This window comes from Hippocampus bargibanti, linkage group LG14, assembly GCF_051943395.1.
Source record: "Hippocampus bargibanti isolate YZ-2025 linkage group LG14, ASM5194339v1, whole genome shotgun sequence".
Classification (NCBI taxonomy): domain Eukaryota; kingdom Metazoa; phylum Chordata; class Actinopteri; order Syngnathiformes; family Syngnathidae; genus Hippocampus; species Hippocampus bargibanti.
Window position 1 is genome coordinate 19,982,035 of NC_142747.1, and position 27,552 is coordinate 20,009,586.

Here is a 27,552-nt window from a genome sequence, read left to right on the forward strand (position 1 = left end):
TAAGAATAATAATCCATTTCATTTCGAAGCACCTTTCAAAACTCTCAAGGTCACTTTACAGTCACAGGATCAGTTTTTCTGTGGATGCGTAGCGGCAGCCATACGCGCCAGCGTTCACTCAACCCGGAATAACTCAAAAAGATAAAAAGCTAGCTAGCTAGCTAATAGATAGCCAATAGCAAGCGAATAGGTAGCTAATAGCTAGCCAATAGATGGCTAATAGATAGCGAATAGATAGTGATAGCTAAGAGAATGCTAGATAGCTAGCTAATAGAGAGCTAGCTAACTAGATCGCTAATATGTTTCCTGACTCAAATAGCTGGCCAGCTATATTGTTAAAAGATAGATCTCTAGCTAGCTAGATAGCTAATAGATAGAAAGCCAGCTAGCTAGTTAATAGAATGCTAGATAGCAAGCTAATGGATAGACAGCCGGCGAACTAGATAGCTAATATGTTTCCTGACTCAAATAGTTAGCCAAGTGTATTGCTAATAGCTAACTCTCTAGATAGCTAGATAGCTAATAGCTAGAAAGCCAGCTCGCTAGTTAATAGAATACTAGCTAGCTAGCTAATAGATAGACAGCCGGCTAACTAGATAGCTAATATGTTTCCTGACTCAAATAGCTCGCCAGGTGTATTGCTAATAGATAGCTCTCCAGCTAGCTAGATAGCTAAAAGAGTCATTTAGCCTCCGAGTTTCTATTCAACATTTTGAATGGATTTGGACTCACGACCATTTTGACTTACGACCGTTTGGTCGGAACGGAACTCGGTCGTAAGTTGGATGTTACCTGTATGTGCACATGTATGTACCCAACAAATCCTGAATTAAACGTGAATCATACCCTCTTTTCTTTCCTTTCTCTGTCATGGCGTCCTTCTCGTTTTCCACCGAGATCTCTTTCGGCACTGACGACTCCTTCTTATCTTCCTCCTGTTCCTTACGGCTTGCCGACTTCTTGAGGACCTCGAATTCCGAATCGGGCTCAACGACCAGCACTTCGTCTTCGGGGATGGTGAGCGCCCGGGTGAGTAGCGTGGTGCCCGCTGGGATCTTGAAGGTCTCGTGGAACTGGATGGGCATGCTGAGCCTCAGGAACATCATGTCCGTGTTGGCATTTTGCGAGCCGAATGTCTTGTGGGTTAACTTCAGGCAGGGGGCGCTGTCCACAGTCCCATCCACGCGCGATACCTACAGAATCGATTTTTCACCCATTTATAATAATAATAATAATAATAATAATAATAATAATAATAATAATAATAATAATACATTTCATTTTAAAGCGCCTTTCAAAACTTTCAAGGTCACTTTACAGTCACAGGAAAATGTGGAAATTTTTTATGTGGGTGAGCAGCGGCAGCCACACACGCCAGCGTTCACTCAACCTGGAATAACTCAAATAGAAAGTTAGTTAGCTAGCTAATGGATAACTAATAATTAGCTAGCGAGATAGATAGCTAATAGATAGCATATAGATAGAGAATAGATAGCTAGTTACGTAGCCAGCTAGATAGCTAGTTAGCAAAAAGATATCATAGACATGTAGCAAGGTCGCCACCTAGACAGCTCGCTAGATAGCCACCTAGATAGTGAGATTAGCTAGCCAATAAATAACTAATAGATAGCCAACTAGAGAGCTGGCCAGCTTGCTAACAGATAGCAAGTAGACAGCCAGCTAGAAAGCCTGGAATAACTCAAATAGATAGAAAGTTAGTTAGCTGGTTAATGGATAACTAATAGATAGCTAGCGCGATAAATAGCTGATAGATAGCATATAGATAGCAAATAGATAGCTAGTTAGAAAGCTAGCGAGATAGCTAGTCAGCAAAAAGATATCAAATAGACATGTAGCAAGGTAGCCAGCCTAGGTAGCTCACTAGATAGCCAACTAGATAGTGAGATTAGCTAGCCAATAAATAACTAATAGATAGCCAACTAGAGAGCTAGCCAGCTAGCTAACAGATAGCAAATAGACAGCCAGCTAGAAAGCCTGGAATAACTCAAATAGATAGAAAGTTAGTTAGCTGGTTAATGGATAACTAATAGATAGCTAGCGCGATAAATAGCTAATAGATAGCATATAGATAGCAAATAGATAGCTAGTTAGAAAGCTAGCTAGATAGCTAGTCAGCAAAAAGATATCAAATAGACATGTAGCAAGGTAGCCAGCCTAGGTAGCTCACTAGATAGCCAACTAGATAGTGAGATTAGCTAGCCAATAAATAACTAATAGATAGCCAACTAGAGAGCTAGCCAGCTAGCGAATAGATAGTAAATAGATAGCCAGCTAGATAGCCTGGAATAACTGAAATATAGAAAGTTAGCTCAGAAGTTAGATGCAGAACTTTGATGCAGATAATGCAGATTAATTGCTAATAATTAAAATAAAAGAAGAGTGTACCTCCAGGTGGTTGTGGTCAGCGGGGACGGGATGAAATTGGGGAAGGCTTTTGCTGAACCACATAGTAATGTCTCGCTTCATGTTGATAGCAAAAGGCTCAAAGCCTTCTTGAAGGCCGCAAATGGCAAAAAAACGCAGGCTGCTAACATTCTGACCAAGATTAATTCTTCCAACCTGGGACAAACCCAATGCACACACTGGGATGAAACCTGAGGAGTTTAAGAAAACACACAAATTCAAGAATAGGTTGACGGTTTAAATACAACAAAATGTCTGGAACCAAAAAGCTGCCCCCATTTCAAGCTCACATAACTCCAGAACCATATAACTTAGGAATTAACGTGTTTTTTTTCTGATGAAAGAAGAGTGTCTAAGGTTTCTTACACTGAATTTAATGTTTATGTACTCCTAAAACTCAATATTCTGTGGGTCCTGGAATTCGAATGACAATAACCCTGGCACTGGAGTGGACACATCGTCCTGGCAGTGAATGAGTTAAACACTCTCATCACCTTCTCCGATGTCGATTTCTTTGAACGCCATCTCTGATCCAGAGTCGCTGATCAACATTTCGCCGTTGAGCGTAAACATGATGTTCATCTCCGTCAGGTCGATCATACAGCCGACCACGTCGCCGGACTGCCACTGGCGGCCGAAAGGCTCATTGCCGACGTGCCACCTTTGCGCCTGAAAATATCACATCGTCATTGCGTCGGAAGAAAAAATATCGGAGGCACAATTAAAAAAAAAAAACATTTTTAAAGCAGTCGGTTTGGACTGACCTTATTGCCGTTAAAGACGTAAGCAAGTTCATCCGCCCCCAGTTCGGTGTCGGAGCGGACGCTGGGCCGAGCCCAGCCCACTCGCATCTCGCCCGTGGTCACCGCCTCAAACTCAAAGTACCATTTCCCTTGCGTGACGCCGTACGACCTTTCGGCCCGGAAAAGGCGAACTTTGTCACCGCGGATGTTCTCCAGGCTGTGGGTGGCTGCAGGAAAAGAACAAAAATAAGCAGGAGCTTGAAAAACAAACACTGTAGTTTGCTACAATTAAGTCTGAATTTTAAGACATTATAGTATCTTTTATCACATTTTCCTGGTCTATGACAAAAACCCTGGCACTGGAGTGGACACATTTTTGCAGTGAATTAAGTTCATTTGTTGTGCACTCTATCTGTAATATGTGGAGGGGTTAAACATTCTAATGGCTTCCCTAAATTCATAACAAAAAATGACTGACATCATCGATGAAAAGGTTTCTTCAGCCGTCATCTGTACTTCTTTAAAGGTGTAGGATGTCTCGCTCCTCATCCGAGAAGCTTCGTCAGCTAACTAAAAATTTCTGGTAACTCTGGCCCTATATGTATCCCTACTGTCCAGGCGTGGCGGTGCCGGAATCTGCTATGATTGGTCCCTGCTCTCAGGTTGAGGGGAGCAGAGGACTACTCCCTGCGGCTACACTGATTACTTCTATTGTCCAGACTGATTACTTCGATTGTCCTGCCTGAGTATGGGGTCTACGACTGGCCTGATTGCCCCATTTGGTCCGGTATAACCTCATCAGCATAACTAAGCCTCTGTTGCCGAACAAGTCTGTTGTACGAACGATCCAAATTGAACCTAGCTGGCCCCACCATGGCCACCATTTAGTGAAGGATTTTGCTATTTTATGACAATAGCTTCTTTCGAACGGAATGAAAAAGACTCACTGCTCTCCTGGTCCGGAGGCTCAATGTTGTAGCCGTAGCCAATGAGTGTGCGGACGGCGTTGTTGACGCTGTCCCTGTTGGTCTTCTTGGTTCTCTCGTCCAGCAAGTTGTAAGGCACTAGACGGGGGTTTCGCTTACTAAGAATATCCTGGAAGAAATGTTGACAAACATGTCATACACTGAATGGCAGGAAGTACAGTAAAACCTCTGCTAACGAACCTTTCGCCTCACGAACATGAAATTTCCACGCATATCGTCTCGGCTGACAAACTAGTTTTCGGCGGACAAACCAAACCACGGCGTCCCCGTTCGTCACCCCCTTTCTTGGAGTGCGGACGTGGTCTGAGTTTGATTGACATTTTAGACCATATCAAGTGTACTTTTGCTATTATGAGACCAAAAAAAAGAAGAGCCCACCACAGGCTAGCGTTAAGCCAAAGAAGACATTAAAGAAAAAGCAGAAGAAGGAGAACATTGAAGAACACAAACGAGGTGTGCGTTTGTGTGACTTAGCGTCCCAGTCCCAGTACCAGTACGCTAAGTCGACCATTGCTACCTTATAACTGTGGTCAATTAAGAGGTTTTTAGTCAGCAAAAAGAATAAAGCCTCTCTTTCTAAGAAGCAAAGAAGAGAAGCCACAGCGGAGGTTGAGTTTCCTACAGTCCTTATGGAAGGTGACTCTCCTTCCAAACAGTAACTCCCTCCCTCCCTCTCCATTCAATCAAGCCATCAATTACTATTATTATTCTTATTATTATCCAGTACAGTTTATTTCTTTAATTACAATACAATAGCACATTTATTATACATAAAATAAGGTATATTTTGTGTAGTTTTAAGGCTTATTTAGTCAAAAATTATGTTTTATGGGGACCTGGGAATCGATTATTCTCATTTTAATGGTTTCTTATGGGAAATAAATGTTCGGAAGACGAACTTTTCACCTGACACACACTTTCTGGGAATCAATTATGTTCGTGAGCTGAGATATCACTACACTAGTTTCATGTTTTTAAAGAAGTTTTACCAAAAAAAGGACAAATGAATTTTACATTTCAACCAAGTAGACGTACATTTCTTACCTGCACGATGCTATAAGTCCACCCTTGTCGTACACGATCCCTCGCCCAAACATTATGTCCGTTTTCCGCCAATTTTTCCACTAGTTGGTTCTGGTTGGGTGTTAGCTTGACGTGGTTAAGGTCCAGCGGCGCCGGTTTATATCCGTTACTCATGACATACCTACGGAGGACACAAATCAGTCCAGACCTGGTCAAGTATTTGAGACAATCTCCGTAACATATTAGCGAACGTACGTCTTTGGCAGCTTGATTTTCTTGAGGTTCTCCTCTGCTTTCTCGTCGCCCATGCCGACATGGCAGCCCAGAGCCAAGAGTGTCCTGTGAGAGGATGAGGAGATACGTAGATGCCACCAAAACTGTCTACTTCCAGAGATGGGATCAAGTCCGGCATAGGCGAGTTTGAGCTTGGTCTCCACTACTAATTCATTGATTGTCTTGGAATCCGATCATTTCCTGGTACTTAGTGTTCAAAGTACATTTTCAACAGGTACAGTAGATACTGGTATAGGGCCTCACACAGCTTTTCTGTGAATTTTAAGTTTGTAAACATTCATTCATTCATTTTAATCATTTTTAGGGTTGCAGGGGGTTGTGGAGACTGTCCCAGGTGTCTTCAGGGAGTAGGCAGGGAATACCCTGAACCGTTTGCCAGCCAATCATAATGCACACAGATAGAAACAACCATTCATGTTCACAATCACACCTAGGGACAATTTGGGGTGTTAAATTAGACTGCGATGCATGTTTTTCGAACGTGGGAGGAAACCGGAGGACCCGGAGAAAACCCACGTGGGCCCAGGTAGAACTGGTATTGAACCTGGTACCTCTGCACCGTAAAGTCAACTGGGTCGCCAGTTGGTAAACAAGCGTCATGATTGACTTATCCCTTAATATGGGGCCTTTGGTTTGGATTTGAGATCAGCACCGATTTTGAGTAGAAGATAACGATGAAGGGTTTCATCTCAGTTTGCGTGGCTAATTACAAGGGTGTGAAATGTCAATAATTTGGAAGTTGGTCACATTTGAAGAGAGTAGGGACACAACGATGATGATGATGGACAGTTTACGGCTGCATGGATGTATGGCTTGGGGAGAGTGTGCGGAACTGTCGCGGCTTGGAATTGAAGCGGATTGACGTGGAACAGGAGATATGAGACAATCTCTTTTCATCAATGGATGCTACAGCTTCGTGTTTGCTTTCAACATCTAGCTTGTAGCGGACGTGCATATTTCATGCCTGACCTACTGGTGAAAAGGAGGCTCTTTAATCCAGAACTGCTTCGTACAACAAAGAGGGTGCAGAAAGTGCTGAAGATTGAATGACTGTCTTTGTGTTGTATTATTTATGTAGTTTTGTTGTTGTTTTGACTTCAAGATGGCGCTGCGAGAGTGACTGCCTTAACAGCAACTCCTGTATTTTGTTTTGTACTTCTTCCTTTCCTTTTCTCTTTATTTCATCACTATGCTGCTGTGAAAAGTACATTTCTCTAATCCCAGTTGCTAAAATTTTACGAGAAGCTCACTTGAGAGTCTCTGCGGACATCTGCAAGTTGTAGTTCCTCTCGGGTTCCGGGAGACTCTGGAAGTCCAATAAACAGGGATGAAGCTTCTTGTTGTCGTCTCTTAACTGTGAAAGGTATATTCATGGTTATTTTTGGGGGACTTTTTAGTTGAATTATTACATTCCTCTAATTTCACACTCACAATCCCGTAGGTCCAACCCTGCTCAATACGGGTGATCGCCCACAGCTCGTGAATATTCTCCGCCAGTTTCTCCCGGATTCTCTCAAGGTGTGGTGGCAACACAATCTATAGCCGTTGATTCGATAGATAGATTAGATCACAAACTTTTCGCTTTACGAACATTACCATAATCTTGGCCTACAAACTAGTTTTCGGCGGATGAACACCACACCACACGATCAAACAGCGCCACTGTGGCTGGCGGACTAGTTTTCCATACTTACTTTCTTTGAGTGCAGATGTGGTATGTTATCGAGTGGAATACTTTTGCTATGATGGGACCGAAAAAAAACCCACCACAGGCTAGTGTGAAGCCGAAGAGGACACAAAAGACAATTATGGTCGAGCGGAAGAAGGAGATCATCGAAAAACACGAACGAGGTGTGTGTTTGTGTGACTTAGCGTCCCAGTACCACTATGCTAAGTCGACCATTGCTACGTGTGACCAAGGGTGTTCCTGTGTTGTCTAAGCAACGGTCTCAGGCAATAGAAAAGGTTGAAAACCTTCAGTTGATTTGGATGAACGAAAAGCAGCTAGCATGGGACAGTGTGAGTGAGGATAACTACATCAATGACCATCGCAAAGGTAAATAAAACAACTTTATTATACAGTACATTTTATTTCTTTAATTATAATCCAATAGCACATTTATTATAAATAAAATACGGTATATTTTGTGTAGTTTTAAGGCTTATTTAGTAGAAAATTATGTTTTATGGGGACCTGGGAACGGATTATTCTCATTTTAATGGTTTCCTATGGGAAATTATTTTTTGGGATACACACTTTTTGCCTTACACACTGTGTCTGGCAGCCAATTAAGTTGGTAAGCCAAGGTATCACTGTTATTTTTGCGTAGTTTTAAGGGTTATTCAGTAGAAAATTCTGTTTTATGGGGACCTGGGAAAGGATTATTCACATTTTTAATGGTTTCTTATGGGAAATAAATGTTCAGCAGACAAACTTTTCACCTCACACACACTTTCTGGGAACCAATTAAGTTCGTAAACTGAGGTATCACTGTACTGTATATAATGTAAATGTAAGATGTAAATATATATACTAATATGCTAATATTTTGTTGGTGTTGTCACCTGAACGGTGTCCACGGGACACGGCGTGAAAGAGGTGTGGGTGAGCGACAGGGTGGGACCAAGCAGATTCCGCACACCGCTGAAATCGTGCTTGTACTCTTTGATGGGCTCGATGCGCATCCTCTCCCTGGGCAGGAGCGCCTCGTAGCACGGAGCGTAGCCGGGTGGTGGCATGAACTTGAAGTCTCCGTGGCGACCACCCAGGAGGAAGCGAGCTCTGGGTAAAATAGGAAATAATAAATACATTAAATGAAAACAATAAGAAAGAATTTTGAGCTACAGAGAACTGTAAAACATTACGCTCCACTTTTAGCTAATAGGTAGCAAATAAATAGTTAATAGATAGCCAGATAGCCAACAGCTAGCCAGCTACACAGTTTACAGCCAGTCAGCTAGACAGCTAATAGCTAGCGTGCTAGCTAATGGATAGCAAATAAATAGTTAATAGATAGCAAGATAGTCAACAGCTAGCCAGCTAGACAGTTTACAGCCAGTCTGCTAGACAACTAATAACTAGCTAGCTAATAAATAGCACATACATAGTTAATAGATAGCCAGATAGCCAACCGCTAGCCAGCTAGACAGTTTACATCCAGTCAGCTAGACAGCTAATAGCTAGCTAGCAAGCTAGCTAATAGATAGGAAATAAATAATTAATAGATTGCCAGATAGCCAACAGCTAGCCTGTTTACAGCCAATCAGCTAGACAGCTAGTAGCTATCTGGCTAGCTAGCTAATAGATAGCAAATAAATAGTTAATAGATAGCCAACCGCTAGCCAGCTAGACAGTTTACAGCCAGTCAGCTATTCAGCTAATAGCTAGCTAGCTAATAGATAGCAAATAAATCGTTAATAGATAGCCAGATAGCCAACAGCTAGCCAGCTAGACAGTTTACAGCCAGTCAGCTAGACAGCTCATAGAGTGCCTCATAAAAAAAAGGTATAGTTTGTGTAGTTTTAAGGCTTATTTAGTAGAAAATTATGTTTTATGGGGACCTGCGAACGGATTATTCACATTGTAATGGTTTCCTATGGAAAATTAATGTTTGGAATACACACTTTCTGGGAACCAACTAAGTTCGTAAGCAACGGTATTACTGTATTTGCTACTACATACACGAAGATCACAGAGCTGTCTATGAGAGAAAAGCAACCCATTTTGAAACAGAAGAAGGACCTTTTATTTGCGCTTTTGCACACTCGGGCATAGCCAACGCAACAATTTCGAATATGCTAAGAAAAAAAAGTGTATGAGCCTTACTTGACGCCCGCCGAGAAGCTGATGACGGGGAAGAAAAGGGCGTCCACATTGAAATTTTCAAACATGCCCTGAACGGGGTGTCCGTTGATGCGGAAGGAGATGCTGGGAACGCTGAGATCCAAACAGCAACTGACCACGTCGTCCGCGGCTAGAGTGTGTGCGGTGGGTGAAGCCACCTGACGTGCGACCGTGCCTGGTTTGGCAGAAAACACCGTGTATTTGTTTCAAACACAGAGCAATCACAACAAATGTCGCCGCAGGATGGATCCAACCTGAAAGGACAACCGACGTCACTTTTTTTGTTTTTTAACTGACATCAGAAAAATGTTTTATAGCATCTAAAATACCCAAAACACACAGTATGATATTTTTAGTCAAATACAAAACACCAATAAAAATGACTTAAAATGTCTAAAAAGTACTTCAATTTGAAACCGGAAGTGGCCAGTTTCAGAAGGTGGAATTAATCAGCCAGTTTCCACAGGCTGATTAATTCCTTACACGGAGCTTTGTCGCCCTCTTCCGCCTCTTTTTGGTGCAACACGAAGTTTTCAGACCAAACAAGTACAGCAACAAAGGACTGCTACAACGTGTCCTTTTTGCGGTCAGGGGCGTTCCTTCAGTGACGTAGGGTGAGGACTCGTCACCAACTCAAAAATAAGACTTCCGGAATATTCAGCGCGAGTCTTAAAAGGTAAACTATAGCTATATGCAGTCGAATCTTTGTAAAATACGCTCAGTAGAAGTCATTTGAAGCCATTTTACAAATTATGGACACAACTTGTCCGGAGACGTCGGTGTCGGTTGTCCTTTAAACTGTGACTCATGTAATCTTACCTGACCATAAATGGAGGCCGTCAAAGCCGTATGAGTAGAGGTCGTCGCCCACGCCGTTGCCACCCCAGCCCTCCCCGCCTCCGGGGTAGGGGCTGTAGCCTTCAGTCATGGCCCAACCCACACGTAAGTGAGACGCCTGCGCCGTCACAAAGGCTTCCACGTAGTCCACGATCATCTCGTAGTACCACTTCTTGTACTGCGTGGAGCCTTCGCAGGTACCCAAGAAAATGTTTGGCCGCACACTGAGCACAGAAAACGACATCTTTGACATGTTTAAAGATGCCCTTTTTTGAATCAAAATTAGTCGTTCTTCTTCAGTACAACATGGCTATACTTTACCCACCCGGATTGGAAAGTTTGCTTTATTCATTTATTTATTTGTTTATTATTTACTGATTCATCTATTTATGTATTTATTATTTGTGCCAAAATTAATTAATTAATTTACTTAACTAATTAATTAATGTATTTATTCGTGTGTGTGTGTGTGTGTGTGTGTTTGTTCATTTAATTAATTAATTAATTATTTTAGCCATATATTTATTGATTTGTGTATTTATTTATTATTTATTTATTTTACATATGTATGTATTTATGTAGTACCACATGGGTCTACTTTACTCACATGACTTGGAAAGCTTTTTTATTTATTTATTTATTTATTTATTTATTTATTCATTCATCCATTCATTCATTTATTTATTACTACTGTATTAATTAATTTGTGTATTTATTTGTACGTGTGTTTGTTTATTTATTTTTGTATTTATTTATCCATCAATCCATTTATTTATTTATTTATATTTTTGTGTTTATTAATTAATTAATTACGTTATTTATATATTTATTTGTTTATTGATTTAGTTATGCATTTGTATGTGTGTGTTTATTTTTTTCTTTATTTTGTTTGTTATGTTTGTATGTTATGTTGTCCATTTGTCTGTTTATTTGTGTGTGTTTTTTTATGTTTTTGTTAGCTTGTTTTTGTGTATGTATTAGTTGTTTTTTTTCAGGGGAAGTGAGAGAAAGAATGTAATGTTGGTCATGATGATGGCACTTGGGGGATGCTATTTGTTTGTTTTTTTTAGGTGGTACTTGGTGTCCAACGTTTTAGAACCCCTGTTGCATAGGCTTGAAATCATAATTCGGCATTTTGGAGTACCTGGTTACATAATTTACAATGTTGGTTTGCAGCAGGAGGTCACGGCCCGGTAGCAAGTTCTCAGTGATGCGGTTCTGATTGGATCTCACTGCGACGCCGTTACACACGCAGAGAGAGCGCAGGACATCGAGAACCTGAAAAGATGGAAAAAAAAAGTGAAAGTGAAATGTTATTTGAGAATGTTATAACATCTCAAAAACACACCTTGTGGTTGCGTCCATGCTTGTCCAGGAGAGAGATGATGGACTTGATATGGCTTTCTTGGATGATGTTGAGAACCTCGGGGCTCTCGATGAGAACACAGTAGAGAACCTCCAGAATACCTGGGTGATACATTACACCAAAAAATATCATTATCCAGGAATCATCCGACTTACGACTGAGATCCGTTCTGATCAAACGGTCGTAAGTCGAAATGGTCGTAAGTCGAAATCAATTCAAAATGTTGAATAGAGACTGGGAGGCGAAATGACTCGCAAACTCTCCCCTTTGGTGCCATCACACGGTTGGTTGCTGTGCGAGAGTGAGATGCTGGCTGGCTAGCCAAAATTGTCGGACATGTTGCCGGTCTGCTAGCGCGTTAAAAATGGGGTCTGGAGGTAGTGGTCGTAAGTACGGGTGGTCATAAGTCAAGCTGGTCGAAAGTCGGTAATAGTTGTCTAGCTGGCTATCTATAGGCTATCTATTAGCTTTCTACTAGCTATCTATTTGCTATCTATTAGCTAGCTGGCCGGCTAGCTAGCTTTTGGAATGGATTGGATTGCCTTTATTAGTCTCGCAGTGGAGAAATTTACATTTGGCTATCTATTAGCTATCTATTTGCTCTCTATTAGCTTTCTATCTATTTACTTCCTGGTTGAGTGAACGCTGGCGCATGTGGCTGCCGCTGCTCACCCAAAGAAAAACTTATCCTGTGACTGTAAATTGACCGTGAGAGTTTTGAAAGGCGCTTAGAAATTAAATGGATTATTATTCTTATTATTCTTCTTATTATTATTATTCTTCACCACACTCGCAGCTAATTGATTCAGACATAGCACTACTGAAGGCCCTAGGAGTGACATGCACAATGCACAGTGACAATTTCTATTACAGTCCAACTTTTTGGAGAAAATCCTCGTCAATTATTGTCTAAAGGGACGGCGAGATACCTGACGAAGCCTCCAGACGGTCCAGTTTGCTGACCAGCCAGTCCAGATTGTCGCAGAACAGGGCGCAGTTGGAGCGATTGCCCCTGATGAGAGAAGCTTTCCAAAAGAAGGGAAACAAATGACGTCGGATGGATACATTTTATCGTCTTGATCGAGCGGATGTGATTTTTGTACCCAGAAGTTCGTAGAGGAGGTTGACGATCTCCTTCCAGGACTCTGCCGCTTCCTCGCCAGCAAATTCGGAAAAGTGGGCCGCCGTGTTGTACACATTTAGCCCATCGATGCACTCGAGCACGATGGTGATCATTCCCTGATGGACAAACACATGGAAGACCACAGATTGAAGCTGAGGAAATGTTTCCATTAAAAAAAAACGCTAATGTCGATAATTAATGACAAAAAATACATTTTAAAGTCATATATTATATTAATAATAATAATACATTTAATTTCTAAGCGCCTTTCAAAACTGTCAAGGTCACTTTACAGTCACAGGATAGCTAACCAGCTAGTAGATAGCTAATAAATAGCCAACGTATAGCTAACTAGACAGTTAGCCACCTAGATAGCTCTATAGCTGAAAGCTAGCTAGGTAGCTAGCTAGATCGTTAGTTAGCTAATACAATGAATGTCACAATTAAATACAGATAGAAAGCAAGCTAGCCAGCTAGTAGATAGCTAATAGATAGCCAAGTTATAGATAGCAAGACAGCTAGCCACCTAGAAAGCTCTATAGCTAATAGCTTGATAGTTAGCTAATACACTGAATGTCACTATTTAATACAGATAGAAAGCTAGCTAGCCAGCAAGTAGATGGCGAATAGATAGCCAACAGATGGCTAGCTAAATAGCTAGCCAACTAGATCGCTCTATAGATGAGAATAATAATTCCAAGGAGGCCTTAATAAGGAAAAAAGAGCTATATGGCTGTCTAGCTAGTTAGCTAACTGTCTAGCTGGCTATCTGTTAGCTCGCTGGCTAGCTTCTCATCCGCAGAGGGGCCGGTCGTCTGGCTGCTGAGTGACCTTGAGAGTTTTGGAAGGCACTTAGAAATTAAATGTGTTATTATTATTATTATTATTATTTTTTTTTTTTTATTTTTTTTTTTTTTGCACATCGCCTGGCATTGAATGAGTTTAAAAAAAAGATCATTTAAGTCCTGGTGGATGAGGGTTTTGTTATGTTTCTGGAATCGCCACTAACTGGGTCAAGTATTGACGAACGTCTCAGTTCAAAGGTCAGGATCCATCTTCTAAAGTACAGAAGGTGAGCCCCGTCGCCACCTTTGATCCCTCCCTTGCATGTCTAGCATGCAGCCAAAATGTGCTCAGGCGCATACCTCCTCTTGAAAAAGATTCTGACGGTTGCGGAGGGAGCGGAGCTTGGTCTGCTTCTCTTCGTGTTCCAGTTCGTCCTCGGGAGGACGGAAGTAGAAAATGAGATCTTGTAGCGAGAGGATGACGCTCTCCAGAGGGAGAGACAAAGGGCCCGGAGATTTGTTCTTCCCGCTTAGAGAGTCCAAACCCCTGAGAGAGGCCAAAAAAACATGTACAGTGATACCTTGGCTTACGAACTTAATTGGTTCCCACACAGTGTGTAAGGCGAAAAGTGTGTATCCCAAAAATTAATTTCCCATAGGAAACCATTAAAATGAGAATAATCCGTTCCCAGGTCCCCATAAAACATCATTTTCCACTTTCTAATGTTCTACTTTCTAATTTTCTAAGCCTTAAAACTACACAAAATATACCTTGTTTTATGTATAATAAATGTGCTATGGTATTATAATTAAAGAAATAAACGACAGTATAATAAAGTCGTTTTATTGACCTTTGTGATGGTTGTTGATGGCTTGATGGAATGGAGTGGCCGGTTTCATCAGCACTTGATGAGGAACGTAGCCTTCTTCTTTCGCCATCTTGAGCAATGATCCCTTGTAGGTTGCTTTCTCTGCTATAATTTTACCTTGTTCTTCATCAAATGTGTTCTGTTTAGCTGGGTTGATAGCTCTTTGCATCAAGTGTACAGATGGCTTGTGCGGGTTATTTGTGGAGCCTGATTGATGGGAATTTTAATCTTGCAGTCTCCACTCTCCCTTTGAACTATCAAAGTTGAAATTCTCTCACTTTTGTCTGCCTGTCATTTTAATGTTTAAACCACCTCCCCTCACTGCTGCGTTCCTGACCAATCACGTGGCTTTAATCGACGACTGGGGGCGAGGAATAGAGGACCAAAACAAGCCGGCTGCCATTTTCTTGTTAGGAGAAGCGGCTCGTTCGCGAATAACATATCACTCATTGTGGCAGCTCCGTATGTATGCTGAAAAATAGTTTGTACGTCAAGGTAAAATTTTCATGAATTTAATGTTCGTAAACCGAAAAGTTCGTAAGCCAAGGGGTTCGTAAACCGAGGTTTCACTGTAGTTCCTAATATTTACTAAAAACCTACTTGATAAACTGCCTGAAGAGACCCACGGTGCTATAAATCATCCGAGCTGCTTGAGACTCCTCCGTCTGGGAGCGAGACACAGTCAGGGCGTCGTCCATGTGTCCTTCTTGGTGTAGGATGACCTTGGAAGCAATGATGACCTCATTGATTAGCAGTCACATTGTGTCACGCTCCGAATGGCGCGCCATATTAAATAAATCAACAAGCAAACCTTCCTCTTCATCATTCCCAAACGAGCCGCCTTGGCATCCAGAGCCGCGTAAGTGAGCCACAGGCCGGTGGACACGTGCTGCACGAAGCACATGGACTCTCCATACTTGATCTCCGGAATGCCCATCCCCTCCACGTCACGCTTGTGAGCGACGTCCACCTTCTCCTGCTCGGTGGAGATCAAATTGAAAAATAGGATATCTTCAATTGTGCTGGAGCGTCAGGGCCTGCAACGCCTTCTCTGCTGGCCTTTTCTTCTAATTTTGCCATCAACGCAGTGTTTTCAGATGAAAACAGTACCCAAAATGCATTGTGTGTCGCTATGTCGGTCAGGGGCGTTCCCTCCGTGACGTCACTTAGGGGATCGTCATCAACTCGAAAACAAGACTTTATGAGTTGTCAGCGCGAGTCTTAAAAGGTAAAACATCGCTATATGCGGTGGAATTTTTGTAAAATGCGCTCAGTAGAAGTCATTTGACGTGATTTTACAAATTATGGACTAGTATTTGTCACAACACAAAAGAGAAAAAAAAAGTCCTTTTGACCTTTGAAAGGCGGAAGCAGAAGGCAGACAGTTTGGTGTTGGCTCTATCCGAGTCCACAACCACCAGGCCCTTTTCCTCATCCAGACCCAGATAGCGGCCTGTGGTGATGTGGCGGATGCGGAAGGCCTGCCCCCACTTCAAGTGGCTACCGCTCCAACTGGAGACAAGGATGTTTTTTTTTTTAAGAACAAAACCCATGTATGAAAGAAAATTCCCTCGTTTAAACATTTGACTTTTTTTCCCCCTTAAATTATATTATATTGTGTTGTGTTCGTATAATCACCTAATTCGCAAAGGCTCCAACCTCCATAACGAACGAGCCTGGCTGCAAACAGCGCCACCTTCATATTGAGCCATTCTGGAATGCACACACACACAAACACACACACACACAAAAGTCATAAAATGAATGGAAATAAGTTGATGGACATTGAATGGGCTGAAAATACATATTTATATATTAAAACATAAAGCCTGAGAAGAATAAGATCAAATTAAGAAATATTTTTTTAAAAAAAATTATAGAAAGAGATAGCGAGATAGAGTGAGCTAGAGAGCAAGCTACCTAGCTTTCTGGCTAGCTACCTAGCTAGCTATCCAGCTATTCAGCTAGCTAGTTATCCAGCTATCCAACTAGCTAGCTATCCAGCTAGCTCGCTATCCAGCTAGCTCGCTATCCAGCTATCCAGTTAGCTATCCATCTATCCACCTAGCTATCCAGCTAGCTAGCTACCCAACATCCAGCTATCTATCTATCCAGCGAGCTAGATATCCAGCTATCTATCTATCTATCCACCGAGCTATCCATCTATCCACCTAGCTATCAATCTATCCACTTAGCTATCCAGCTACCTAGCTACCCAACATCCAGCTATCTATCTATCCAGCTAGCTAGATATCCAGCTATCTATCTATCTATCCACCTAGCTATCCATCTATCCACCTAGCTAGAGAGCTGGAGAGCTAGCGAAATAGCTACACAGCTAGGTAGCTTGATAGATAGAAAAGAACGATATACGTTTTTGTATTTCTCACCTGCGCTTCTCCTCCCCTTCCTCCGGCGTGGCGATGGTCAGACACTCGTCCATGTGACCGTGGAACAGTCTGAGAACGTGACCACCTGTCAGGAACCCTGAAAACAGAAGATCGCAGGCCACTATTAAGTTTGGATACTCTGTGTTTTTTTTTTTTTTAACTTGTGTTCAGTTCAATCATTATTGAAGTATTTGTTGACTTTGTCGTGCTTGGAAAGTTATTTTTAGACATATATGTGCGCGTGGTTTGCACCTTCAGCCAGTTCGCATCCAGAACTTATGGGGTTCATATTCCACAGAGTTTGCATAAAGGAGGCGTCCACCATCAGATCTCCACTTGCGTAGGACAAGTGCTGATGAACGGGAAGAGGGGTTGGTCTTCAGCAAAAAATACCTCACGATAAACCATATACACGATGTTTTGATTCTGATAAGTCTCACCAAGTATCTTTCAGACGATACGCTGACAAGAATGAGGTCATCCCCCACACGGACCTTCTCACCTTCAGACCTCTGCTTGGAGGCGGGATGAATGGTCCACCAACACGCCTCGCCTGTGCGGAGAAGAACACAATGTACAGGGTACCTTCAATTTCAAAAAAGTACCCTCATAAACTGTCATATTTACAAAGAATGAATATCAGCAGCCCACAGACTCCATTTTCCCTCTGTAGAAGAAGTACCCACAGCCTCGACTGTAGCGCCTTATAACATGGTGTGCCTCATACAGGTAACATTCGACTCACAAACGGCTCGACTTACAACCACCCATACTTACGACCATGACCTGCAGACCCTATTTTAATTTTTTTTTTATTCTACGCCTGGCATCGCAACGCGTAAAACAATTTTGGCCAGCCAGCCAGCATGTCACGCTCGCACAGCAATCGACCGTGTGAGCGTCTTCTTCTTCTTCTTCTTCTTCTTTTCCTTTGCGGCTTTTCCCTTCAGGGGTCGCCACAGCCAATCAGTGTCCTCCATCTAACCCGGTTTTGTGCCTCTGAGTCTCTATTGAACATTTTGAATGTATTTCAACTTACGACCATTTTGACTTATGACCGTTTGGTCGGAACAGAACTCGGTCGTATGTCGGATGTTATCTGTATTTGGAAAACTTTTATACATTCATATATTATAGATGAATGAATTATTTTATATATTTATATATTTGGAAAACGTTTTTTTTTCATTAATTGAAGCAGTTCTCTGCAAAAATCAAGATACAAATTCCAACTTACCAATGGAATCTTCTTGTAGGCCCACATCAAAGGCCAGCTTGTCTGTGAGTGAGCGAGATGTGGTCAAACAGCTCAGGTACTGCAAAGAAAGTCCAGATTTAGAATTTTGACAGGAAATTACTTTTTTTTTAATGAGAAAAAAGCATAACGTACCATTCCTGAGTGGTTGTGCCTGAGAAGAATGGCATGGCCGTACAACAAGGTGCGATGGCCGCCACCTTGTGAGGACTGGGGAACCAATTAAATATGGATTAAAATGGGAAATTGGTGTCAACACGCAAGTTCCACGAGTCCGTTACAGAAGTGATTCCAAACCACGGTGCCACAGGAAGTAGTACTTCTCAGTACTGTGTTGGTGTTCCTACGTTCCTCATGTACTTCAAATTCCTTTCACGTTCCACAAATGCGTGTCAAATTGACCCAGTCAAGACTAAGATGTCGATTGGGTAACGCGAGGATGAGTATTTATCGTATTTTCTGATATATAAGGCGCACCGGATTAAAAGGCGCATTCCCATTGACTGGTGTATTTTCACGAAGATGAGTATTTACCGTATTTTCTAGTGTATACGGCGCACCAGAGTATAAGGCGCAAAAAAAGTTTGAAAATACACCATTCATTTGGGGGTGCGCCTTATACTCTGGTGCGCCTTATACACCGGAAAATACGGTACATCACATATAAGGCTCACCTGCGTATAAGGCGCAGGATCATCTTTTGAAGAAAATCTAGGCTATCCGGTGCGCCTTATACACCGGAAAATACGGTACATGTTATTTTGTTCTTTCATTCTACAAAAAAAACAACTTTTGTTGATTTCCGTGCTAAAAATAGCCGCAGAAATGATGACAAAGCAGTTTAAAAATAAATATTCAGTCCGACTGACAGGGTGACAACAATAGACTTTTATGCAAGGATGCAAGGTTAAGTCTTCCTAATCCACAAGGATAACACAGTGAGGGCAGGTATGTCAAGTACTATCGTCACACTGTTAGCTCCGCTAGGCGTTAGCGCTAACTTGTTCAGGACAGGTGGCGATGTTTGTCTTTCTGAGTGTGTGTAATGGGGGTGTGACTCTGAGGGTGTCTTGTTGCCCCTACGACAGAGCTTGGCGGGACAGTCCACTTGGCCGCGTGCCATGCTATTCTCAACCTCCAGCTAAGGTCTCGCTAATCTTCATCTGACATACCCGACATGGAGCTAATGGTACAAATGCAGGGTTTACATTGGACGAGGCTCCATATTGCCACCAGTTATTTCGGAATGACGATTCTCTTTCGCATTTGTATGAAGACGAACATACGTTAGCCAGATGTGGTTGTCGCTTGACGATGACTGAGCACAAAGAATTGCTGACATGATGACATCACAGATGGAAAACGACGATGGAAACGGCTAGAGAGCTAGATTGCGAGTGGCTAGCTGACTAGCTAGATAGCTAGGTACCTACTTAGCTAGATAGCTAGATAGCTAGATACAGTAGATAGATGTTCACAGACGTACCCATTTGTCCAAATCGACTGCCTGAAGGGGAAGCATGTTCACATATCAATAAAAAACACTGTCAAATTAGAATTAAAAACAGCACAATTCTGTACCGCACCTCTATTTCCCCAATTCCCAAAACAAAGTGAATGTAAAAGGGTGGAGATATTAAATTCCTTCAAATCGTGACCAAAACAGAATACACAGATATACATTCTAACGCACACCAAAAGAAACTTTCAAATTGCGGAAATACGCAATTCACGACTATTTTTACGAGAACCCGAGTGACCTTTGAACCCGTTTCCAACTCCTACCTCTGTCATCTCCACCGTGTTGGCCAGCATCTCCTGCAGGGCACGCACCGACAACGACTGCTCCAGAATAAAGTTGCATATCGCCAAGTCCGGAGGCACATTCTGAAAAATAACAAATAAAAAAAAGACAATTTAGGGATTAAAAAAAAAAATCAATCCTCCATGAAGCGTCTCCAGCTGGTCCAGAATACTGCTGCTCGCCGCTTTTAACTGGTGCTCGTAAGAGGGAGCATATAACACCTACTCTGGAATCTCTTCACTGGCTCCCTATACATTTTAAAGTTATTTTCAAGATCCTATTATTTGTCTTGGTTTCACTCCCTGGTGCTTTTTTACTATCTTTGTGACTGCTTTATTTCCTGCATATGATAGTTGTCAAATTTTAAGGGCTTTGTAACAGCTCCAGCTGTTGTTAAAGCGTGATATAAATCAACATGTACAGTTCGGCTTACAAACCTTTCGCTTGATGAACATTAAATTTGCGAGAATTTTCCACATCCGCTTTGAGTGCAGATGTGGTTTGTTATCGATTGGAGTACCTTTGCTATTATGGCACCGAAAAAGACCCCACCACAGGCTAGTGTTAAATCGAAGAGGACACAAAAGAAGATTCCGGTTGAGCAGAAGAAGGAGATCAACGAAAAACACGAACGAGGTGTGCGTTTGTGTGACTTAGCATCCCAGTACCAGTATGCTAAGTCGAACATTGCTACGTGTGGCTAAGGGTGTTTCTGTGTTGTACAAGCAACGATCTCAGGCAATAGAAAAGGTTGAAAAACTTCTGTTGATTTGTATTAATGAAAATCAACTAGCAGGGGACAGTGTGAGTGAGGGTATTATCGCCGAGAAAGCACGGCAATTTCACTCGAATATCATCAAGAGGCAACTACATCAACGGCCATCACAAAAGGAAATAAAACGACTTTATTATTTAGTACCGTTTATTTATTTAATTCTAATACAATAGCACATTTATCATACGTAAAATAAGGTCTATTTTGTGTAGTTTTAAGGCTTATTTGGTAGAAAAATGTTTTATGTGGATCGGGAAACGGATTATTCTTATTTTTAATGGTTTCTTATGGAAAATAAATGTTTGGCAGATGAACTTTCCACCTTACACACACTTTCTGGGAACCAATTAAATTCGTAAGCCGAGGTATCACTGTATTGTATTGTATTGTATTGTATTGTAGTCCATTTATATCATAACTTTTATCCAGATAAAAGGCCATTGATCATAAATAATGAAGTAATAATTGAAATGGAGTTACCTGGGCATTGGACGTCGTCTCCAGAAAGCAGAGGCGGTTTCCAAATCCCTCGCAGGACAAACAAAGTTTAATCTGCTGCTCCTTCAAAATGGAGGCAGTGGACTGTAGAACCACCTGATCATCCTGCACATGAGAAGGATCCAAACGGTTTTACTTTACACACTGAGAAATCAAGGTTTACTTTTTTTTTTTTAAATCAAGAAATATGAATAGTGTAATAGACAAATTCTGAGGGGAAAAAAAAGCTTTTTGTGAGAGGTTGCATTTCAAACAGAACTTTCACTTTGATGCATTTTTTTTCCGGGTTGTGATTTTTCATGCTTGGGTGCTGATAAAGCGCTTGGCTATGGCCTCTGGCAATGTTTTTTTTTCTTTTCCACAAGGGGGCGCCATTTCCCTTTTTTCCATGTTAGGGCTTTGTTCCAGCTTCAGCTGTTGTTAAAGCGCTATATAAACCTATATATATATATATATAAACCTATATATATATATATATATATATATATATATATATATATATATATATATATATATATATATATATATATATATATATATATATATATATATATATGCTAACTGGCTGGCTATCTATTAGTTATATAGCTAGCTGTCCATCTGTTAGCTATCTATTAGCTAGCTAGCTTTCTATGTATTTGAGTTACTCCTGGGTTAAGTGAATGCTGGCGCGAGTGGCTGCCACTGCTCACCCACAGAAAAACCTATCCTGTGACTATAAAGTGACCCTGAGAGTTTTGAAAGGCGCTTATAAATGAAATGTATTATTATTATTATTATTATTATTATTATTAGATATTTTCGGGTAAATGAAGGAAGCTAAGCGTCGGCTCTAACAGACAGTCATTTGATTGGTGAGAATGACAAGCGATAAACACTCCCTCACTGTGACCCCCCCCCCCCCCCCCCCACACACACACACACACACACACACACAGACACACCTGACACTCGACATTCTCAGCTGTCGCCTCCACTCGGCGATGATACAAGCAAGAAGATCGCGCCACTTAACCTGACTCACGTTCCTCGCGTCCACTTCAAACTCGGATTTGTCGCATTTGTCACTTTCAGTTTAAGGATTTTTCGGATGTGCCGAAAAATTCCATTCAGGATTCTCCAGTTCGCTTGTTTATCATGAACAGCGTGAAAATGGAATAATAATAATAATAATAATACATTTCATTTCTAAGCACCTTTCAAAACTCTCAAGGTCACTTTACAGTCACAGGATAAGTTTTTCTGTGGGTGAGCAGCGGCAGCCACACGTGTCAGCGTTCATCAACCCGGAAGTAACTCAAATAGATAGAAAGCGAGCCAGCTAGCTATTAGAAAGCCAACAGATAGCCAACTAGCTAGCTAGCCAATAGATAGCTAATAGATAGCCAGCTAACCAGCTAATAGATAGATAGCCAGCTAGATAGATAGAAATAATAATAATAATAATAATAATACATGTCATTTATAAGCCCCTTTCAAAACTCTCAAGATCACTTTACAGTCGCAGGATAAGTTTTTCTGTGGGTGAGCAGTGGCAGCCACACGTGTCAGCATTCACTCAACCCAGAAGTAACTCAAATAGATAGAAAGCTAGCTATCTAACAGATAGCTAATAAATAGCCAGATAGACAGTTAGCTAACAAGCTAGATAACCATATATCTAATAGATAGCCAGCTACATAGCTAGCTAGCCAGCTCTCTTTCGCTCTCTGTCTCTCTCTCTCCACTCTGACTATTTTCGGTGGCTGCACCTGTCCAGATCACATTGCCTCGTTCTGCTGACCAGCAGATATTTGGCCGACTGGCTTCAAATACATATATACAATACAAATACATATATATACAATATAAATACATATATAAAATACAAATACACACACACACGGTCCTGTTTCAATGGTTTTGTGAGGTCCGGATAACTCCAGATAAAGAGTGAGGACCACCGTTGCTGATAAGTTTAGAGAAGAACTAGTGTTACATTTGAACACTAAATGTCACCCTATTTCCCACTTCAACTTCTTTAAAAACAAAAAAATAAAAAGTAGACTTACTGAAATAACAGCAGGAGTGAGGTTTCTGAATGGCTACATTCAAAGTCCTCACCGCTGTAGTGAATTTGGTTAAAATGTCATTTTGCTTTTTGTGGTATGAACTTTTTTCTCTCGTTAACCACGGACACACACACACATAAACACACACAGTGAGTAAAAAGTGTGTGTATCCAAGTGAAATAAAAATACACACCAAAAAAATCATTTTGGGTGAATTAGTGAGGACCTCTCTGGAACTTTAACAGATGCATATATAGACCCACTAGAAGCCTTTAGAATGAAAAACTTGTGAGGACCGACCAAAAGGTCCTCACTTGTCAAAAATGTCCTCACGACGTATGGTATAAAATGTTCGTAGTCCTCACAAGACTAGTCATACAAAACACACACACATACGTCCCCAAAGATGCTGGCAAGTAGGCCGCTGGCTGCTCCAGCTTCCTTCTCGAGGGTGCACACTTAATAGCGACACACTATAAAAAGAGGCTTCAATTATAGACTCAAACTCAACTTGAAACTGTTTTTTTTTGGGGGGGGGGGGCAATCAGTGACACAGCTTTTACATTCACCAGAAGAAAAACGACCAGGTTGTTGTTACTATTTACTTCCAATGACTTCTTCATTTTGTGGCTTTCGTGATACTAGCGCAAACGTTTGTGACCCTTCAACCTTCAACCTTCAACCCCCCCCCCCATGGGGTCATTGAAGTGCAGCGCTTATTAAAAATTCATAAAAAGCTGCCCTCCTCTTTAATGTAATCACCGGTTCCGGTTGAAGAAAGAAAACTGCTATTGAACACGCTGCGACCACCGCGGTTGACTGAGAGTTGATATGATGAGCCAAATACAAACATTCCCCTACTTACGACCATTCGAGTTACGACCATTCGAGTTACAAACAACAGTACAGTGATACCCTGGCTTACGAACTTAATTGGTTCCCAGACAGAGTGTGTCAGGCGAAAAGTGTGTATCCCAAAAATTAATTTACCATAGGAAACCATTAAAATGAGAATAATTCGTTCCCAGGTCCCCATAAAACATAATTTTCTACTTTCTAATTTTCTAAGCCTTAAAACTACACAAAAAATATCTTATTTTATGTATAATAAATATGTAAATGTATGTAAATAAAATAAAAAAATAAACATGTATGTATGTATGCATGCATACATGCACGCACGTACGAATGTATGTATGTATGTATGTATGTATGTATTTATGTATTTATTTACGTATGTATTTATGGATTTGTGTATGTATGCATTTATTTATTTAGGGAATTAACTATGTTAGCGCTTTTTCCAGCTTCAAATGCTGTTAAAGCGCTATATAAATCAATATGTCTTGTATTTTGTAAAGCTACCCCCATTTCAATCTCAGATAACTCCAGACCCATATCATTTAGAAATTAACATTTTTTTTTCTGATGAAAGAAGAGAAGAGGATAAGGTTTCTTACGCTGCATGGAATGTTTATGTAGTCCTAAAACTCAATAGTCTGTGGGTCCTAGAATTTGAGTGAAAATGACAAAAACCCTGGCACTGGTATTGGACACATTTTTTACACATGGTCTGGCAGTGAATAAGTTCAAATAAAAAAAATATATATAGTAACGTTCATATTCTGTTTTAATTATATTTAGTGAGTCCCAGGATGCCATTACTAGCGAGCTAATTTTAGAACTGACTCCAGGGCTTCTCATGTTGCCCTGAGGGCAAACTAGTATCTGCTGCCACCATTTTTTTGGGGGGGGGGGCAATACACATAAATCAACAAACTAAAAAGGCATCCATGTTTACACCGTGTGTCTTGCATTTCACTATAAAATAAGAGACGCCCTATCAGTGATAGCGAATATCAGCGGTTATTGAAGCCATGTCAAATTCTCAAAACGGCAATCGGAATATGCCAAAATGACACTGTTGGATTTTACATTCATCCTCACTTTGGGCTAGCTAGCTAGCTAACGACACTCAAAGACAACATTTGTCTGTCCTCTCTCCACTATACAATATACAGTGATACCTCAGTTTTCCACCATAATTCCTTCCATAAACCAGTTCTAAAAAAGGACACATTGTAGCGGTCCTTCCATCACGTCAGTGTATTTTGCTGTAATGTTTGGTCTCGGGAACTCGTGTTGCACCCAAAAGCTGCCAGAAGAGGGCGTCCAAGCTCCATGTAAGGAATTTATCAACCTGTGGAAACGGAGGTGGCCACAGGAGGTCGCCATTTTGTCATTTAAGTCATTTTTATTGGTGTTTTGCATTTGACTAAAAATATCATACGGAGTGTTTTGGGTATTTTCGATGCTATAAAACGTTTTTCTGATGTCAGTCAGGAAACAAAAAAGTGACGTCGGTTGTCCTTTAAGCATTAAAAGGTAAAATGGACTCACCGTTCGCAAAAACTGGATTTCTTCTTCTCCCTCGCCGCCTTCCGCCATCCTTCGCCAAGCGTTACAGGAAACACCTCCAGAGACAAGACAAGATCCTTTAGTTTGTTCTCTTCTTCAGCTTGTAGTTTTTATTTCCTCTTTTTCTCTCCGTGTGTTTGTCGCGGGTGCGGGAGAGAGCGCGTTGGTGTGCGCTGCCTTGTGAGAGAGAGAGTGTGAGTGATGGAGGGGTTGCCCCCGCCCTTACATGGCACCCAACTGGTCATGCCACCATGTTTGTAAAAGGGGTGCCACTACTTCATACTGACAGATAGTCCTCCCCCCCCCACCTCCCTGCTTTGTCATGTCTGAGTCTAAAAGTGGGGGTCAGCTGTTGTAGTTGGTCACAATCACGTTCAGAAATGTATCTGAAAGGATTGAATATTTTCCAACTTGACATTTTGGGGGAAATGGCACGATTAAAATTTGTGAGAACATTATTGAACTTTTGTCCAAGTCAGAGAATTTGTGCAGTGCAGATAACGTCATCAAAAAAAAAAAAAAATATTGTATTGTATCGTATTGTCAATTAACATTAAAATTAAAATTAAAATTAAAATAAAATAAAAATAAATAAATAAAAATAAATAAAAAACACTAAGGCAAAAATGTAAAAATGTAACAAATAACTCATTTAAAAATGTAAACATTTAAAAATTTAACATTTATTTTTTTTATTTAAATATTTAAAATTTTTTACATTAAAATTCTTTAAATTAAAATACTTATCATTTAAAATTTAAACATTTTCAAATTTAAACAATTAAAAATGTAAAAATTTAGACATTTATTTTTTTAAATTTGCAAGCTTAAGCGATTACAAAATAATAAATATGTTTTAAAAACATTAAAAAAAACACTATATAAAGCAATATGTATTGTATTGAATTGTAAATAAAAATAAAAATCTCACAAATTTAAAAATTAAAACATTTTATAAATTAAATAATTAGAAACTTACAACGTAATAATTTTAAAATGTTTAAAATTTAAAAACTTAAAAAATAAAAAGTTAAAAAATAAAATAATTCAAAAATTTTTACAAAAAAAAATTAAAAATTAATATTTTTAAATAATACTAAAAAAGTAATACGCAAGGAACAACCCAGGCTAATTTTAGCCCCTTTGTCATACAGTCATATCACTGAAACATACTTGGCCACCACAACTTTCTAACTAACCACCTTTTGGCATCTTAAAGCTATGATCAAAAAAACAATATTTGATGAGTTTTATTGCAACATTTTACATTTGGGTTCCACAGTAAAACACACAAAGACGGAAACAGCAAACCGTAAATACTCAATATTTGCTTTTTGTGATTTTTCAGCTAAAAAAAAATGACAGACCTTGGCTCAATAAAGCTTGAGAAACATTACAATACACAAATGAACAATTAGTTTCATTTGCACGGTCCTCATCACGTGAACGCACACGCACTCACACACACGCGCACTCACACATAGCGACATTGAGGTTCTTACCTGTTCCGTATCCATTTGGTATCCGTCATCCTCTGCGGCAGAGAAGATGCAAATTGGGCAAGCGACTCACTGGACGCAAATCCCGCCTGCTTCGGATAGAACGGAGAGAAGAATTGACACGGAGCCGGCTGGTGGATGTGACGATAGCCCGAGGTGCATTATGGGAATTGTAGTCCCTAGCTCATCTACCGCCCATTGCTTCGTTTAGCAATTTAACCCTAAGTCATGATTTGGCGTCTGCTTGTGGTGCAACTACTTTGTGTAGGCGGAAGATGGCGATATTGTGTTAAGATTTAGCCTACAGCAGGAACAAGAGGAACCGACGGCCTTCATGGAGGGATGTGACAAAACTTTTTAATAATAATTCATCACACATTTTCTCGTACCATATTAACGCGCATTTAAATAGCTTTCAAATGATGAATAGATTATTGTTCTATGAAAATAAGGGAATAATGGAAATTTTCAATTTTGAAATGCCTGTAATTATACAGTTAAAACAATGAAAATCTGAGACAGAGTTCTTTATTACAGTTTAAATTATCATAACTTTATTAGTTTTTGG

At 40.5% G+C, this 27,552-nt stretch overlaps 1 protein-coding gene across 1 annotated transcript in view; it reads right to left on the reverse strand.

Annotated features, from left to right (window-relative positions):
• ryr1b (ryanodine receptor 1b (skeletal)) overlaps positions 1-27,552 on the reverse strand; it is a 92,176-nt gene that overhangs the window by 56,559 nt on the left and 8,065 nt on the right. Inside the window, exons 2-32 of the mRNA XM_089012913.1 lie at positions 26,988-27,073; positions 25,468-25,541; positions 20,999-21,121; positions 19,725-19,826; positions 19,426-19,446; positions 18,075-18,149; positions 17,922-18,000; positions 17,125-17,237; positions 16,937-17,036; positions 16,685-16,781; positions 15,933-16,007; positions 15,650-15,806; positions 15,106-15,270; positions 14,895-15,016; positions 13,786-13,972; positions 12,621-12,756; positions 12,447-12,542; positions 11,500-11,618; positions 11,296-11,429; positions 10,134-10,375; positions 9,297-9,489; positions 8,036-8,252; positions 6,902-7,006; positions 6,721-6,824; positions 5,432-5,515; positions 5,198-5,357; positions 4,115-4,262; positions 3,189-3,394; positions 2,919-3,093; positions 2,407-2,615; positions 847-1,193 (exon numbers count right to left, since the gene is read on the reverse strand). Of these exons, the coding sequence (XP_088869039.1) occupies positions 847-1,193; positions 2,407-2,615; positions 2,919-3,093; positions 3,189-3,394; positions 4,115-4,262; positions 5,198-5,357; positions 5,432-5,515; positions 6,721-6,824; positions 6,902-7,006; positions 8,036-8,252; positions 9,297-9,489; positions 10,134-10,375; positions 11,296-11,429; positions 11,500-11,618; positions 12,447-12,542; positions 12,621-12,756; positions 13,786-13,972; positions 14,895-15,016; positions 15,106-15,270; positions 15,650-15,806; positions 15,933-16,007; positions 16,685-16,781; positions 16,937-17,036; positions 17,125-17,237; positions 17,922-18,000; positions 18,075-18,149; positions 19,426-19,446; positions 19,725-19,826; positions 20,999-21,121; positions 25,468-25,515 (4,139 nt within the window). The 5' untranslated portion in view covers positions 25,516-25,541; positions 26,988-27,073. The remainder of the gene's footprint in view (positions 1-846; positions 1,194-2,406; positions 2,616-2,918; positions 3,094-3,188; positions 3,395-4,114; positions 4,263-5,197; positions 5,358-5,431; positions 5,516-6,720; positions 6,825-6,901; positions 7,007-8,035; positions 8,253-9,296; positions 9,490-10,133; positions 10,376-11,295; positions 11,430-11,499; positions 11,619-12,446; positions 12,543-12,620; positions 12,757-13,785; positions 13,973-14,894; positions 15,017-15,105; positions 15,271-15,649; positions 15,807-15,932; positions 16,008-16,684; positions 16,782-16,936; positions 17,037-17,124; positions 17,238-17,921; positions 18,001-18,074; positions 18,150-19,425; positions 19,447-19,724; positions 19,827-20,998; positions 21,122-25,467; positions 25,542-26,987; positions 27,074-27,552) is intronic.